Here is a 17,477-nt window from a genome sequence, read left to right as displayed (position 1 = left end):
TCCAGTTATACTCACTGTGCATTTGTCTTTTGGCTAAAATGTAATGACTCATAGTGTCACAAAGGGTCTTGGATCAGGTTTGAAAGTGAAAAGCTGGCAGTGTTTGGCAGACCTCCTGCCTATCACAGAGAGACCTGCAGGGACATATACATTAGGCTCAAAGTGGGAAAACCCAGGAATCTTAGTGATTGTACACACACATGTAAACACACATACCCCCCCAAACTTGGATCATCAACTAATGGGCATTGGAGAAAAAAGGCAAGGAGCCAAGAGAGAAGCAGGAAGGGAGGTGAGGAGGCCCCGAGGCCTTTGTTCCCTGCAAACAAAGATCTGTCGTGACTGAGGAGAGCATCAGGGTCCCAGACCTCTGTGGAGGTCCTCAGAGGGAGGAAGGAAGGCAGGGACCTCTGAGGGAGAGCAAGAGTCCTGATGGAGAAGAGAAATGGAGCCAGCGGTGCAGATGAGGCTGAGGCATGAACCTGGAGTGCTCCCGACCATGCCTCCTCCATCACCTGGCTCAGCAGGGCTCAGAAATTCTTACTGCATCCTCACTCTGGGCTATGGACCAGAGAACTGCCAGCTTCCTAATTACAGGCATTTCTCACTGGTGTCATAGTGGCTGCAGTGGGCTCAGAGCATTGGCACTGCATTGTGTCATGCAAAGAATGCTTGCTGCTTGGGGAAACTGGTCTCCTTCTCACCCCATTTCCCCTTCCAGCTGCTTGCTTCTCGTCTGCATCTGCCCAGTTCCCCTGTCATCTCTTCCTCATGCTCGTCCTCTCCAGCTGCTCTCTCTTGCTCATTCTCCTCACTGAACCCAACTGGCTTCACGTACTCCCCTCCCCTGAGCACAGCCGTCCAAATCTAGAGCTTCCCCATTCAGTCTGTCTCTGATTCTCTCTCAGACACTTGTTTTTGGTCTGAAAGCTCTGAATGCAGCTGATGAGAAAGGAGGCCAAAGGAATATTTCTCATTACTCACCACACTGTCGATTTTCCTTCATAAGAATTACTTCTAGGGTTGAAGAGATGGCTCTGCAATTAAGAGAAATTTCTTTTATTCCAAAGGGTCTGAGTTCCATTCTCAGTGCCCACGTTGGGCTGCTCACAATTGAAAGTAACCAGCTCTAAGTGATCTGATGCTCTCTTCTGTCCTTCATGGGCAGCTCTCTACTACACGTTTCGTGCACACACCCCCATACACTCACATGAATGATTTCCTTTAGCCTTTTCACTTACAAAGAAGCCAAAGCTTCGGTAAGCCCCACCCTTTTATCTCGGGCCTCATGCCTTACCCAAAGCAGGCTTCTCAGGAGGAATACAGGTCGATCCTAATACAGACATCCTGCAGCTCCAAATCTTGGTACTGGGAGGTACTGAGAAACAAACTTTCATTCATTCATGAGTTCATCCACTCCATATCCAAAGATATTTGTCAAACTGGGCGGTGGTGGTGCACGCCTTTAATCCCAGCACTTGAGAGGCAGAGGCAGGCGAATCATCTCTGTGAGTTCGAGGCCAGATCTAGGTCAGGCTCCAAAGCCACAGAGAAACCCTGTCTTGAGAAACAAAACAAAGCAAACAAACAAACAAAAACACCAAAACAATCCCCCCAAACCCAACAACAACAACAACAACAAAATGCATTTGTCAAATGCTCACAATATGCCAGGTAATGAGAACAGAAGAGCAGACAAGGACAGAAGCAAGTGTATGTGACACTTGAGGTCTCGTGGAGGAAAGGCAAGTGCTAGTTACAGGAAGTCATTAATAACACAAGCGATTATTACAGTTGTGAGAAGTGGGAAGAACAAGAGCTAATATTTTAGAAGGTTTGGCTTATGGGGAGATGGAGGAGTGGAGCCAGAGGGATGGGGCCTGAGAAAGGCTGGCTAAGAACAGCCCAGGCTTCTCTTCCCTCCTTCGCAGGCTTCAACACATTGATGGATGAGGGATAGGCCGGCAGTTTATTTCCCTTGGAAGCCACCTCGCAGGGTCCCGTGACTCCTGCTATTTAATAAAGAACACTGCATGTGCCCTGAGCAGATGGATGAGCAAATATTCCTGACTGAAGAACCATGCGCCCTCCCTGATATGAACGGATAGAAGGGGATGGAGCAGGAAACAGACGGGGATTGACATCTGAGTAAAGGGGGAAAGACAGAGTCAGTTTTACTGTGTATTCACCCAGAGACACAGACCCTACACTATGGGTGTTTGCTGCCCCCTGATGGACATAGGGCGTATAGTCTTTTCTCTTCAAGGAAAAAAAAAAATGCATTTAGGGTCTTTAGAACATTTGGGGGCAGGGGTTCAAGTGGATATGAAACTCCCCTATAGCTACAGCAGCAATGACTGGTTCCCAAAATTTACAATTTAGTATTTGAGGATAGAATTTCAATTCTTACGGCGGTGGTAGGATGGGGGGGAAAGAATATGGAATCTCAAACCAATTTTATTTAAAAGATTCTACTTACTTCGTTTGCCCATTTTACTGTTTATATTGGATAAGGTTGGCTTAGTAGTAACCTTGACAATCTGGTTTTGTATTTCAATGTCTTTTCTTTTGATTTATCTATTTAAATTTAACTGTGGTATGGGTTCTTTTTCCAAAAGCACGTATTATTTATTGAAGCTAGCTAAGGTTTCATAAATTTCCCTCCCATCACTACCAATAAGTCATTTGTTTATCTATCCAAAATATACTGAAAGTGGGTGTGTCTGGGGGAATTTTCGCTGTACCTTCCATCCTGTGAGGTGTTTTCTGCCTACCATGTGGCTGTAATTCAAAAGTAAAGTTTTTAGAAGTGTCTCGGGTGGTTGTTTTTGCAGCTAGGTATTTTGCCAGTGCAGCAGTTTTCAATGTAGGACAGACAGTGAGCACACTTGAGTATCAAATCCTGTGGTTAGCTGCGACTCTGTCTGATGAACAGACAGAAGGAAGGTGTTCTTTCTCTGGGCAGCAGTGTGTTCTAGGTCTGTGCATATAGCTGGGTGTTATATTTGCTTTGGGTGTGCTCTGATGTGATCTTGCAGACATTTTTTGTATGAGTTAAAAAAAATCTGTCTCTCGTTCCAGACTATTTTATATGAAGGCAGAGACCCTGCCTCTTTTCAGGCAACCGGTTTTTATCCCTAAAGCCTGGCATATAATAGGAGCTCAATAAAAATAATTATTGAAAATATAATTTTGTAACATTTGTTCTGTTCGAATTTTAGTAGCACAATTTGTCTCTGAGGCCAGGAGACCTTTTGTCTCATGTTTCCTGAGGACAGGAAAATTGTTCAAATAATGCATGTTACATTCTTGTGTCTATGACGTTTTGGCTGAGTTTTTTTTAAAATTTTATTTATTTATTATGTAGACAATATTCTGTGTGTGTGTATTCCTGCAGGCCAGAAGAGGGCACCAGACCTCATTACAGGTGGTTGGGAGCCACCATGTGGTTGCCGGGAATTGAACTCAGGACATTTGGAAGAGCAGGCAATGTTCTTAACCGCTGAGCCATCTCTCCAGCCCCTTGGCTGAGGTTTTTGCGTGTAATTTGGGAAATTGTGGAGACCTTTATTTATTTATTTATTTATTGAATACAAAAATGATTTCTGCCTGTTTTGGTGAATCTGGGTTCGATCTCCTAAAAGAAAGATTTTTAAGAGAGGGTAAATTGTTGACGTCACGTTTCACTTAGTGTCAGAGACGGTGCTAGGATTGCACGTAGACGGTCGCTCAAGAAGCTCCGCCCCGAAGACGTCATTCCTTCTTTTTCATTCCGGAACTTTTTTTCTTCCCTACTACGCTTTCTCCCCGGACTCTTTTGAGCAACGAGTGCTTCCGGTGTCTCCCGGCAACTTGGCCGGGTCTTCCTGCCGGAGCTCATCCTTGGACTCGCTTGTGTCGGTGAGGTTCCCTCGTGGCCTCACATGCTTGTTTCCCGGTCTCATGGCCGGTCTGACTCTGTTTGTGGGCCGTCTCCCGCCTTCGGCTCGCAGTGAGCAGCTGGAAGAGCTGTTTAGTCAGGTGGGTCCGGTAAAGCAGTGCTTCGTGGTGACTGAGAAAGGTAAGGAGTGGGATGGCGGAGTTAGAACACGCCGAATTTCAGGGAGCTATGTAGTTACGGTTTGCTTGTTTTGAGACAAGGATCTCACTCTGTAGCCTAGACTGGCCTCGAATTCGCTACCATTAGCTCTCCTGCCTCAGGCTTCTGAATCCTGAGTAAATGACTTGAGCCAACCCGGCTCTAAGCATGCAGTTCTTGCCCCTTACCGAAAGTTCAGGGCCGGGAACTAATTCTTCTCTAAACTGACTCTGCTGTAGGTTGGCCAGTAAGGTCGATTTATGAAAGGCAAAACACCCACTTAACGTTTCTGTTGCGTTTCCCCTTTTATTATGCGTATTCAAATGTTCAAATGCTAACCTGTTAGTCTGGCGTAATGACTATACTCCCCGCATTTGGGAGGCTGTGGCAGGAGGATTGCTGGGAATTCCAGGACAGCGTGGTCTATGTAGCAAGTTCAGGCCAGCGCCAGCTTGGATTACATAGTGAGACCCTGTCTCAACGAACAACCCAAACTAACATTTAATAAAGCACCAGTACGTCCTATTGAGAGTCAGATGCTTGCCAGGCAAGGAGAAGGTTTAGTTTGATATAGGTTAACTTATTTGATGTTCTCAACAATCTTATATGGCAGAGAGTCTCAATCCCAACTTTTAAAATACAGGATTATAAGCTTTAAGGACATTTAACCATTTGAAGTTTGTATGGTAAGTAGAGGACTCAAATTTTGTTTTTTGGTTTTTTGAGACAGGGTTTCTCTGAGTAACAGCCCTGGCTGTCCTAGAACTCACTTTGTAGATTAGGCTGGCCTCGAACTCACAGAGAACCGCCTGCCTCTGCCTCCTGAGTGCTGGGATTAAAGGTTCACCGCCCTGCTAGAAAACTCCATGATCAGCATACATGGAGCTCTTAGTATGCTGTTCTTTCATCTATTTATGAATTATTAAATACTTCTTGAGTGCTAACTATTCCAGAACATTGTTGGCTGTCCTTGGGGTACAGCAAATGTGTGACGGTAAAACATTAAATCAGAAATCCTGTTCTTATATATTTATGGTTAGGATGACAAATTAAAAAACCAAATTGTATGTTGATAATGGTGATAAATGCTAAGGAGAAAAATAAAGTTAAGGGGGGGTAGGGGGTCTGTGTGTGTGTGTGTGGTGGCGGCTAGGAAAGACCTGTCTGAGGAGAGATTAAACGTGTGTGTGTGTGTGTGTGTGTGTGTGTGTGTGTGTGGTGGCTAGGAAAGACCTGTCTGAGGAGAGATTGAATTTAGAATTCCTAAGGGATAGAACAGTCTGGATTCAGGAAGCAGCAACCTTGATATTCAAACAGGTATGTCCTTGTAGGAGAAGAGAGCAGGGGCCAGGGTGACAAGGGAAGTGAATAAAGGGAGAGAATTAGAAAACGAGGACCAGAGAACCAGGTCAGAGAGAACCTTGCGACCTTTACAGATTTTTGTTCTCCTCTGGGAAAGTCAATGGTTTTAAGCAGAGAGCAATGGCTGATCTTTTAGACTTAGGTTTTGAAAAGCTTCTGGTTGCTATGTGGTGAATTGATGTTTAGCGGGTAGAAGAGAGAGGACCAGGTGGTAGGCTCTAAGAGTAATTTGGGGAGAAATTGTGGTATTGGACCAAGATAGTAGCAATGGAAGTGGGGAGAGTTGTTTTGTATATGGACATTGTTAAGGTAAAGTAGGATCTGCTGAAGCATTAGATATGGAGTATGAGCAAAGAGGAGTAAGGGAGTCAGGTCTGATTCCAAGGATTTTGGCTTGAGTCACTGGAGGGGTTCACCAGCTTGCTATATGCTCCCCATTCTGTTTGCCACGCATTGGTTACTCAGTGTGGAGATTTTCATGTAGAAGCATTTCTTTCTCAACAAGACTTGCCTGGGACACCTGGATAGATACCTTGTTTACCTCCATTTGAACTCAGCAGGCATCTGCGTAGGTAGGTATCTTTGCCTTTCAACATAGCAAATGATGAGAACTGGCATCTGGTGGACTCTTCCCTCCATGGTTTCTGAGTATGTGACTAGGGAACCTGATATATGCTAATAACCACCCTATGTTCAGCTTCTATTTCAGTAACAGAAGTTACAGTTAGGGTTGTAAACGTGGCTCTGACTGCTGTGTAAGCTGCAGCATCTGCCTAATTCTTTGTCACTTTATTTATAGATACGGCAGAAGGAGTGAATGAGAGTGAGTGCTGTACATTAAGTTATTTTGTTTGTGTTTTGTTGTTTTTTTGTTTTTAAAGAATGAGCCAGACTTCTTGTTTGTTCATTTCTTGCATTAAAGTACTCTTCAATGACTCCTTGGCCTGAGATTCTTTTCATAGTCCTTTAGCCACTGTAGCCAGCCACTTTACAAGTCTACCCATTCTCCTAGTTTCTCCTTGTCATTCACCTTGCTTAGGTTGAGTTGGTGCCCAGTGCAAAGGGCCTCTCCTACTTTGACATACGTAGGCTCATCACAGTTGGGGGCAAGCACAGAAAAATGTTAGCGTGGGTCATAGAGCAAGACCCGACCTGTCTTTAAAAAATGGAAAGCAAATAAACTGAAATAAAATTAAATTCTTACAAATACTCCTCCTTTACCATATATGGATGTACTTTTATTTTTTTAATTCTAGTCAGTCGCTACTGGGTAGTAATCTGCAGTTTAAGAAACATTCATCTGGGGCTAGAGAGATGGCGCAGTGGACAAGAACACTGGCTGTTCTTCCTGAGGATCTGGGTTCAATTCCCAGCAATGTTATGGTATTCATAACAGTCTGTAACTCCATTTGCAGGGAATCTGACATCCTCACAGACATGTATGCAGGCGAAACACCAATGAACATAAAATAAAAATAAATTTAAAAAGAAAAAAAAGAAGCACTAATGTTGAGCCAGGAGTAGTGGTGTGTGGATAATTCCAGCATTTGCTATGTGGAGGCAGGAGGATCAGGAAGCTGAGGCCTTCTTGGGTTATATGAGACTCTTGTCTCAAGACAAACAAAACAAGAACAAGAAAGAAACATAAAAGTCTTTTTTCCTGCTGCTATTGCTGAGTTTCAGGGAGATGAGTTCAGGTGCATTCCAGGTTCTGCAGCATAGCGGAGGAAGGCATTGCTGCTGGAGGTGGACTGGACATTCGTGCTGCTTTACACGTTGCGCCAAAGCCTTCGACAAGTGCCAAGTCCCTCTCTGTGGAATATTAGTTTTGTGTACCCTTACCTTGAACCTCGTGCTCTTGGTCTAAATCCTTAACAATCTCTCTTGTCCAGTTTAAGAAAAATTATGGACTTTTCTATCCAGACAAGTGAAATGTACTAGAAATGAGTGTTGTACTTCAGTGGTAGAGGAGGAGAGGGCATGGAAGTAGGTGGGGTTTTCCCTAATGGTGTCAACACGCCACCTCTCACGGTTGTCAAGATTCTGTGTGTGTCACAATTCTTTGTGGAGGTATAATTATTGTTTATGTCTTTACTGGGGCATTAAACTCCCCCACCCCCCTTTTGTTTTTTGAGACAGGGTTTCTCTGTGTAACTGGTTGTTATGGAACTAACTCACTGTATAGACCAGGCTGGCATCAAATTCAGAGATCCGCTTGCCTCTGCCTCCGGAGTGCTGGGATTAAAGGCGTGCGCCACCACCGCCTGACTGAACTACACATTTGAGCAGCTTTGTTTTGGTTGTACTGATTGAGAGGAGGGTCTTTTTGTTGTTGTTGTTGTTGTTCTGATTTCCTGAAGGATGAGTTTGGACGTTTCAGGAGAAAAGAAATCAGTCTCCATGTCGCAGTTTGTTTTCCTGGTGCCACCTGTCAGCTGCGCAAGCACCTCATATGGATTACTGCCCTGTGTTGTGTGGGCTCTGAAGGAGGTGTGAGAGTGTTTAAAGGGCAGAACGCAGGAGCTGTTTCTTCTGCAGGTCATGGGTAGACATCGCTATTGGTATTTGTTCGTTTTTTTGTGCAAGAAACTAATTACAGTTTTACTCCTGCCCCACCCCCAGAAAAGGGCCATGATGAGTAGTATCTGTCTTTTTGGTCCTAATATTCTTCTGTGTTGGGTCTCATGAAAGACCATGAGGCTGGCAAAGAGGGATTGACATAGTTCTTTTAAAAATGATTCCTTAATTTTTTGTGCCTTGGTATTTTGCCCGTATGTAATCCTGTGTACCGTGTGTGTTACTGGTGTCCTGGTGCCCTTGGTGGCCAGAAGTTGTTGCATCCCCCGGGTTATGGGCTACCATTTGGGTAGTGGGAATTAAACCCCAGTTCTATGGAAGAACAGTTAGTGCTCTTAATCACTGAGCCATCTCTCCAGCCCCTTAACTTAGTTCCTTTTTGTTTGTTTGTTTTTTGTTTTTCCAGGCTGGGTTTCTCTGTAGCTTTGGAGCCTCTCCTAGAACTCACTCTGTAGACCAGGAGTGGTAATATCCATGTTACCGATCTGGGAGTGTTCTGAAGATAAAGGCCAAGGATTTCTATCTTCTTTGGAAATATTTAATTCAATACTGAAATGTTAAAGTCTTTTTTTTTAAACCAAATTTTATTTTGCTTTAGTAATTTTTTTAAAGATTTATTCATTTATTATGTATACAGTGCAGGCCAGAAGAGGGCACCAAGTCTCCTTACAGATGGCTGTGAACTCAGGACCTCTGAAAGAGCAGTCAGTGCTCTTAACCTCTGAGCCATCTCTCCAGCCCAAATGTTAAAGTCTTGATGGCATTTTTTAGGCTCTTATTTATTGCTAATATCTCCTAAGATTGTATTATTATAATCTGATTTTTCAAATCTACCATATGTATTATTCCTACCCTTTCATTGTTAATATTAAATTCTTTGAGGGCCTAATGTTTTTCAAGGGTCCTGTATATCCCTAAGATTATCAAATCTGGGGTAAGAAGAGGCAATAACATCAAGATATCAGATTGGAAGAGAGAGGACGCCTTATAGTTCTAAATAAAGTAGGGAAAGATCCCTGCCTTATTTCTTTTCCTTTTGAGACCTGTATCTTTGATAGACTGCTCACAGGCCTTCGCTCTCGTTCCCCTACTTGTCTTGCTCTAGGGAGTAAGGCATGCCGAGGCTTTGGGTATGTCACTTTCTCCATGCCGGAAGATGTTCAGAGGGCGCTCAAGGAGATCACTACCTTTGAAGGTTGCAAGATCAACGTGACTGTTGCCAAGAAAAAACTGAAGAACAAGTCCAAGGAAAAGAAGAAAAATGGTGAGTTTCCAGTAATTCTCCAAGAGGAAGGAAGCCACTGAAAAATGAGAGGTGGCCAGAGAGAGAGAGCTAGGAGTTTTCTTTTTGTTGTAACCCCCTAGTATGCTTTGATAGTCATTTACGTGCATCTCAGGCTGGGAAATGTGGTTATTCCTGAATATTACACACTTGACCCCATGGCAAATACTGTCTGTATTGGTACCTTTTCCACTTAGGTCTAGCCTAGAAGTGGGTTTGCAGACTTATCCTGTATCTCTTACCTTTTAGAAAATTCAGAGTCCTCAAAGAAGGAACCAAAGCTCAAAAAAGCCAAAGTGGCAGATAAGAAAGCCAGATTAATTATCCGGAACCTCAGCTTTAAGGTAAGATGGAGCAAAGTGCCTGTTTTAAAGAACACTTGAACCAAGGCGTGCGCATCAGTAGAACGCCTCACCACAGTGGGAAATAAACCTTAACATTGAATTGAAAAAAGAAAAGGAGGTCTGTTTGTTAAGGGGCAAGCCGATGGCTCAGTGGGTACAGGTTCTTGCTGCCAAGCCTTATGACCTGAGTTTTGTCCCTGGGTCCCACACGGTGGAAGTAGACAACTTCTCTTGGCAGGTTGTCCTCTGATTTCCACACACATGAGCTTGCCTTCCCCCAAATAGAATAAATCCATATAATTTTAAAAGAATATATTAAGTCCACTAAGTGTGAAGATGCTTTCCTTTGGAGGAGGCTACCGTCGAGAAAGAGATCTGTGTGTTCAGCTTCTCTCTTCTTCCCTTTTTGCAACAGGGTCTCTTGTAGCTCATGTACAGCTCCAACTTTCTAGCCGAGGCTAGCCTTTAGCTCCTGATTCTTCTGACTCTGTCTCCTACGTACGGGATTGCAGGTGTGGGACACAATGTCTGGTTTGTTTCTTTCTTTTCTTTTCTTTCTTTCTTTTTTTTTTTTGGCTTCTTAGATACAAAGTAAGTGGTCATCTGTTCATAGTTGTTTGCTGTTCTGGTCTTGAGAGTTAAAAAGGAATAAAAATATTTAGACTCCCTCTTGGAAATGAACTTAGTAGTTGATGTTTCATATTTATTTGCTATAATAATACTTCTTGTTTTCCTTTAGTGTTCAGAAGATGACTTGAAAACAGTATTTACTCCCTATGGAACTGTTCTGGAAGTGAATATCCCAAGGAAGCCAGGTATTTTGCACCTTCATTTGGTGTGGATTTAATGAAGAAAATGTAATGTAAATTTTCCCATATTATTCAACCAAAAATAAACCTTTTGTCATGTTTTCTGTGGCCCAAGAGAGTGATATTTATAAAGTACTTGACAAGTAGTGAAGTCCAAATGCTAACGTTTATCCCATGTTTCTTTAGGTAGCTCAGATTTAGTTCCTCTGGTATTGACTGACTGCTTTGCTAAAGCCAGAGTTATAGAGGATGTAAACTGTTGTTTTGGGGCAGGGACCTCTTGGCTGATGCGCAGGCTGTGGACCATCTTGTCAGCCTGACTGCTGTGATCTTCCTGTTCTGTTGGCTACCTCCTGCTACCTTTAACGTTTTTGTGCATTTTCTCACAGATGGAAAGATGCGTGGTTTTGCTTTTGTGCAGTTCAAAACTCTCCTTGAAGCCGGAAAAGCTCTCACAGGCATGAATATGAAAGCAATAAAAGGTGAGTCTTCCACACTCAAGCCGCGACCGAGCTATGTCGGGGCTGGAGTGGCAGCTCACACAGCTCAGGGCAGCCATGAGTTCCTTGACTCACTGAGGAGCAGCTGACCTTTCTGCCTCCACCTCCGAATTCTGAGATTACAAGCATGCATCACCACACAATTTTTTTTTTTTTTTCGAGACAGGGTTTCCCTGTAGTTTCTAGAGCCTGTCCTGGAACTAGCTCTTGTAGACAAGGCTGGCCTCGAACTCAGAGATTTGCCTGCCTCTGCCTCCCGAGTGCTGGGATTAAAGGCATGTGCCGCCACCTCTGCCCTACTTACCACACAATTTTTGGTGAACATTTTTAGTATTTTATCTTAGACTAAGCTTGAAAAAACTCATACCAGGAGCCTTCCCTTCATTTTTTTGAGTGTCTTTTGGAAGTTCTTAATGACTGTCCTGGGCAGAACTGCTGATAAAATGCATGTTAGTGCCTCCATCCTGTTTTGGTTGGACCATGCTTTATCAGCACCCATGGGCTATTAAACTGACAGTCTGTTCTTGGTGTCACCCGGTTCCAGGCTGGTGGAAGGGATCAGTTTAGTTCCTTCCTGACTTCCGAGCAGGATCTGCATTGTAATATGAAGGGGCCAGGCCTGCTTGTTTGGGTTTCTGTCCTGCCCGGTACTCTACAGCCGGCAAGCCCTAAAGAAATAACACAAGAGATCTCTATAAGTTAGAAAGCTGATTGGCCCATTAGCTCTAGCCTCTCACTGGCTAATTCTCACATCTTGATTAACCCATTTTTCTGATCTATGTTAGCCATGTGGCTCAGTACCTTTTTCAGTGGGGCAGATCACATCCTGCTGTTTTGGTGGTCTAGGCAGGAATGGGAGGAATCAACTTCCTCCTTCCCAGAGTTCTCCTGTTCTCATTACATCATTTCTACTTCCTGTCTGGTTTTCCCTCCTATACTTCCTGCTTGGCCAATCAGTGTTTTATTTAAAACATGATTGACAGATTACAGACAATTCTCCCACACTACTGCATTTCCCCTGAAAGTCTGTTTTGCTTCTTGCCAGTGTAACTGGAAACAGAATTCTTTATCTCGTATTATCCAAGGCGTGATGGCTGTGTAAAAAAGCTGAATTTCTGTTGTTAAAGGGTTTAAGGAATGAAAAGAGCTCCTGTAGGCAGACTTTGATTGGGACCACCAGCTCCCAAATAACCCCACAGAGACTTATTAATTATAAATGCTTGGCTAATAGCTTAGACTTGTTATTAACTAGCTCTTAAATTAACCCATGTCTATTAATTTATGTGCTACTATGTGGTTCATGGCTTGTTATCCCATTTTCTACGTTTTGTTCCTTCTGGCTGGCTGGTGGCCCCACCCTCCTTATTCCTTGCTCTCTCTTTTTGTCCACAAGTCCTACCTAACCTCTACCTGCCTAGCTATTGGCCATTTAGCCCTTTATTAGAACAATGAAATCTACAAATATTCATAGTATACAAAAAGATTGTTTTACTGTAAGTTATTGAGAGCATTTTTAGTTTTGTTTTTGTTTTGAAACATTATCTTACAAGGTAGTCCAGGCTGGTCTGGAAGTTGATCTTCTTGCCACTCTATCTTTAAGAACCAGTATTCAGACTGGAGAGATGGCTCAGCAGTTAAAGGCTAGGCTCACATCCAGAAAAACCAATAGTTTCAGAATTGGCTTTTCTTTTTCTCCACTAATACTGTAGCTATCTCTTGATGGGCGGGAAATAGAGATATTAAGTAGAAGAAAGTCTCCCTAATGCCGCCTCTCTGTTTGACAGGACGGACTGTGGCTGTGGATTGGGCTGTGGCAAAGGACAAATACAAAGATACCCAGCCTGCTTCTGCCCCAGGTAAGTTGTGTTAGTGTTACGTAGGAGAGTTGGGCAGGTGGAAACAATTCTTGTGTTGTTTTTTGATTTTTGATTTTGAGACAGGTTTTCTGTATGTAACCTGGAACTTGCTATGTAGACCAGTCTGCCCTCGAACTCACAGAAAAATACCTGCCTCTGCTTCCCAAGTACTGGATTAGAAGTGTGTGCCAGCATGCCTGACACACACTGGAGCTTTCATGTGGAGTGGGAGTATTGAGCTGGAGACACCCAAAGCATAATATTAACATCCTGGAAAATCTCCAAATTTCTCTGGGCTCAGGGCTGCTTGTCGATTCACATTGGACTGTCTGGTGAGCTGATTCCCAAACACAAGATCTTTTGAGCATGAGTGAGGAGTAGCCTGAGTTTGTTTTTCTTCCCTCTACTTACTCCCTTCTCATCCCATTGTAATGAATTTTTAAGAAGAAAGAGCAGGGCTAGAGGACTCATTGGTTAAGAGCACTGGCTTCTCTACTAGGGGATCTGAGCACCCACATGGTGGCTCCCAGTCCAGGGGATCTGATCCCTTCTAACCTTTAAGGGCACTGCATGCTCTTGGTACATGCATAAATTAACTTAGAATGCTTTTAAGTCACCAGAATGTCAGAATATCGCACATTGAAGCTAAAGATCACGGAGGGCCTGAGAGCAGTGTGTCTGCTATGGTGTGTAAGTGGTGGCCTGTCTGAAGAGTTTTGGTTGCTGTTTCTCTCTCTTTGGGGCAAGTTAATCTTCAGGTTTCTGATGAGGACAAGAAAAAGAAGCAACTAATCTAAGTGGTGACAGCTTTGCTTTTTTTTCTCTCATATTTGTTGATACTGTGTGCTGTCATCTTTTGGGGTGTCTGAGGAAGTGATTCACAGACGATGCTCAGATACCCAAATCCTTGGGTGCACCAATCTCATATAGAATTAATGCAACCCTCCTGTACATTTTGGTTTTCTCTCTAGATTATTTGTAAACCTAATATAATACAAAGCTGTATAATAGTTATTATACTGAATTATCCAGGGAATGTTGACAAAAGTAGATACTCAGTACAGACACAGCGTTTTTAAAAAGTCGTCTCTGATCTGTGGGAGATTGAATCTGAGGATGAAGAACTGGTAGAAATGAAAGCCTGACTGGATGGCAAGAAAAAATAGGAAGTCCTGAAAAACTAAAGGAGCCAGGGACTTGAGTTATTAGTTTTTCCTGTTAACAAACCGTGTTTAGATACTAAATGCTTCCTTCCTTTATCTTCCTCCCCAGACGAAAGGAAGAACAGTGAACTTGAGCATAAGGAATCAAGTAAAAATGGCGGGGTAGAAGAGCAAGAAGAAGATGATGAAGACGATGATGATGCTGGTGATGAAGATGATGACGGTAGTGATGATGAAGAGGAGGAAGGTAGAGAATCAACCGTGACCACACGTGTGAAAGTTCAGAAGAGGTAGGCCCATTCTGAGACACTAGGGGAGAGGAAAACACTGGTCTCTCTGCCCCTCTTCACTGTAAACTTGGTGTATTTAATAAAGCTCAGTCGCTCATGTCAGCCCAGATGATGAGCTCTGAACCGTGCTGTTGCAGAGCAGTCAAGAGAGCAGCTCCTGAGGAAAGCGCTGAAGAAGACAGTTCTGATGAGGACAGTGGCCTGGAGGAAGGAGGGAGCACTGACGGCGAGGGACCGCTGCAGAGTGGGAGCAGTGCTGAGGAACAGGAGGATGGAGGTTCGCTGGGGTATTCATAGATGCCTTCAGCATGGACACCGGTTCTGCCCAGGCCTCTTTTCAAATAGTTTTTCTATCAAATTTTTGTTAGCTACTAAAAAGGGAACCTTTATTTTTATTTTTTTCTAATGCTTTTTTCCCCATCCTCCCCTCCTCCCTCTCTCCCTCTTTTGAGACAGGATCTCATGTAGCCCAGGCTGATTTGACGATGATGAGCTTGGACTTGTGGTCCTCTTGCCTCTCCCTCCTGAGTGATGGGCATAAACCACCACTCCTAGTTTATGAGGTGCCCTTGTGCATGCAAGGCAAACACTCTACTAACTGCTGCATCCCCACTCCCCTCTGCCCCTCTTTTGAGACAGGTCTCCTATAGCCTGGGGTGGCCTCAAGCTCAGTATGTAGATAAGAATGACCTTGAACCAACCCCTGTGACTTCAGTGTAATCCCAAATGCTGGGATTACAGGTGTGCCCCCCCCCCCCCACACTGTGTCTGGTTTATGCAGTGTTGGGGTTTGAACCCAGGACTTCATTCATGCTAGGCCAACATTTACCAAATGATCTACATTCTGAGTCTTTTTGTTTCTTTATTCACTTTGTTTTAAAGATGAGTTTGGAATATTTGGGAATTTAGAGTCTTTATTAGGGAATTAAAAACCTAGCTTTAATATTGAGGATGCTGCTACTTCTACTTGTCTAAGTTGAATGAATAACAGGATATATTACAGTGAGAAATGGCCAGTAACTGCTTTGTCGGGGTGGGTGTTTTTACTTAGCTGTTTGCTTACATTTCTATAAGTTTGGTGTTTTGGTTTGGCCACATAAGAGAAAGGTGGAACATTTTTTTTTTTTTAATTCATAAGGATGGAGTCAAGGCTTTTATATTGAGAGTACAATGAGACCTACAGTTTGGGTTCATCTACCTTCTGTCATTTTCTTTTTTGAATCTGAAAACCTAGTGGGACTCAAATAAGAAGTTAAAGAATATAGCACAAAGGAGCTTAATGTAGAAATCAAAAGTTCTTCACCAATCCAACAATTCTCCAAAGTAATCATTTTTTTCAGAAATTTGTATACACATAGCATATGAGGGTTCTAAGTATGTGCTACCACATCTACCTTAATGTTATTCTTCAAGCTATGAGTTTGCTTTTCACCCAGATCATTAACTCTTAAGTCATTGTTCTGTTTCTTGTGCACTTAGAGAACATTTTAACACATTTATAAGCAGAGACACATGTTTATCCATGCAGTATAGTGTAGTAGTGAGTCTGTGTGTGCATGCTGTCTCCTCAGGGGCTCTCATTTATATGGGCATTTTTCCTCCCATACCTTGACCACATTGAATTCTATTGGTCTTTCTTGCTTTGCCAATTTAGGTAAAAATTAGTATCTTTTTTTTTCCTTGAACTATGCCCTCTTCCCCCCTTTCTCTTTCTCTCTTGCTTCTGGGGATTGAACCTATGTCCTTGTTTTTGTTAAGCACACATTCTGCCCCTAAAGCTACACCCTTAATGCCTCTGCTTTGCTTTTCTTTGAGCTTGAGTATCTTAATATATTTAGTTGTTATACCCTTTGTCCACATAGTTTTAAAAACCTGTATCAAATATTAGCCCTTTGTCATATGACTTGCATTTGTCTTTTTGAGTTTGTTGTTTTTGTTTTGTTGTGTTGTTCTTTACATTAGATGTCCCAGTCTCAAAGAAAAAGAAGAGGAAATTGCCCTCCGATGTGAACGAAGGGAGAACTGTTTTCATCAGGTATGCCTGCCTGTGCGGAACTGGGCATCCTTCACGGGTCTCATTGCTTACCTTGCCTTTCCCTCGGCCCCTGGTTCTCCTGTCCTCCCCTTTATCTCAGCTTCCTCTTTTCCTTTCCTTAGCACTGATTTAGACACCATGAGACTGTCTAACACATCTGATCTGGGGGACAAACCAGTGAGAAATTTAAGAGCAAGAACTTAAAACAGGAGGTAACTGGTAGGTAGGGTCCTTGTCCTTTTTAGAGTTCATGTTTTATAATTTGGTGGCAGCTTTTGAAACATTTCAGCTCTTAACTGGTCCTGACCTTTATTTTAGGAGACATACTGAGGTGATGCCATTTGCCGTGGGTAATTCTCTCTTCATGCCTAACTTCTCTTTTTCTTTCCTCCTTTTTGTTTTTCATATTTTTGAGACAGGGTCTCATGTATCCCAGGCTGGCTCCAAACTTGTCTTCTGCCTCCACCTCCTGAGTACTGGGATTGCAGATGTATACCACTATGCCTAGTTTATGTGGTGCTGGGAATCAAACTCAGGACTGTATATACTAGGTGTGCAGAATGGTTTTTGTCAACTTGACACAAGCTAGAATCATCTGGGAAGAGAGAACATCAGTTGAGAGATCGCCTCCATCAAATTGGCCCATAGGCAAATGTAGGCTGCTTTTTCTTTGCTTTATGTGTAAAAGCCACTTATGAGTGAATACATATTATTATATTTGTCTTTCTGGGTCTGAGTAACCACACTCAATATGAATGTTTTCTAGATCCATTCATTTCAAGATGTCATTATTTTTTACTACTGTATAGTACTCCCTTGTGTAAATGTACCACATTTTCTTTATCCATTCTTTGGCTGAGAGGCATCTAGGTTGTTTCTAGGTTCTGGCTATGACAAATAATGCTGCTATGAACATAGTTGAGCACATGTCCTTGTGGTATGAGTGAGTGTCTTTTGGGTATATACCCAACAGTGATATTGCTGGGTCTTGAGGTAGATTGTTTCCTAATTTTCTGAGAAATTGCCATACTGATTTCCAAAGTAGCTGTACCAGTTTGCACTCTTACCAGCAATGGAGGAACATTTTCCTTACCCCATATACTTTCCAGCGTAGACTGTCATCAGTGTTTTTGATTTTGGCCATTTTGACAGGTAAGATGTAATCTCAGAGTTGTTTTGAT

General features: G+C 42.9%; 1 protein-coding gene across 1 annotated transcript in view; it reads left to right on the top strand.

The window, feature by feature from the left end:
- Positions 1 to 3,863: 3,863 nt before the first annotated feature.
- The window catches only part of Rbm28 (RNA binding motif protein 28), a 36,330-nt gene continuing 22,716 nt past the window's right edge, over positions 3,864 to 17,477 (top strand). Inside the window, exons 1-9 of the mRNA XM_038320682.1 lie at positions 3,864 to 4,060; positions 9,123 to 9,281; positions 9,549 to 9,643; positions 10,383 to 10,458; positions 10,842 to 10,934; positions 12,737 to 12,808; positions 14,081 to 14,261; positions 14,399 to 14,538; positions 16,224 to 16,296. Of these exons, the coding sequence (XP_038176610.1) occupies positions 3,943 to 4,060; positions 9,123 to 9,281; positions 9,549 to 9,643; positions 10,383 to 10,458; positions 10,842 to 10,934; positions 12,737 to 12,808; positions 14,081 to 14,261; positions 14,399 to 14,538; positions 16,224 to 16,296 (1,007 nt within the window). The 5' untranslated portion in view covers positions 3,864 to 3,942. The remainder of the gene's footprint in view (positions 4,061 to 9,122; positions 9,282 to 9,548; positions 9,644 to 10,382; positions 10,459 to 10,841; positions 10,935 to 12,736; positions 12,809 to 14,080; positions 14,262 to 14,398; positions 14,539 to 16,223; positions 16,297 to 17,477) is intronic.

The sequence above is a fragment of the Arvicola amphibius genome, chromosome 2 (assembly GCF_903992535.2).
Source record: "Arvicola amphibius chromosome 2, mArvAmp1.2, whole genome shotgun sequence".
In the NCBI taxonomy this organism is placed as follows: domain Eukaryota; kingdom Metazoa; phylum Chordata; class Mammalia; order Rodentia; family Cricetidae; genus Arvicola; species Arvicola amphibius.
Note: the sequence above shows the minus strand (reverse complement) of the source record. Positions and strands in the feature narration are given on the sequence as shown.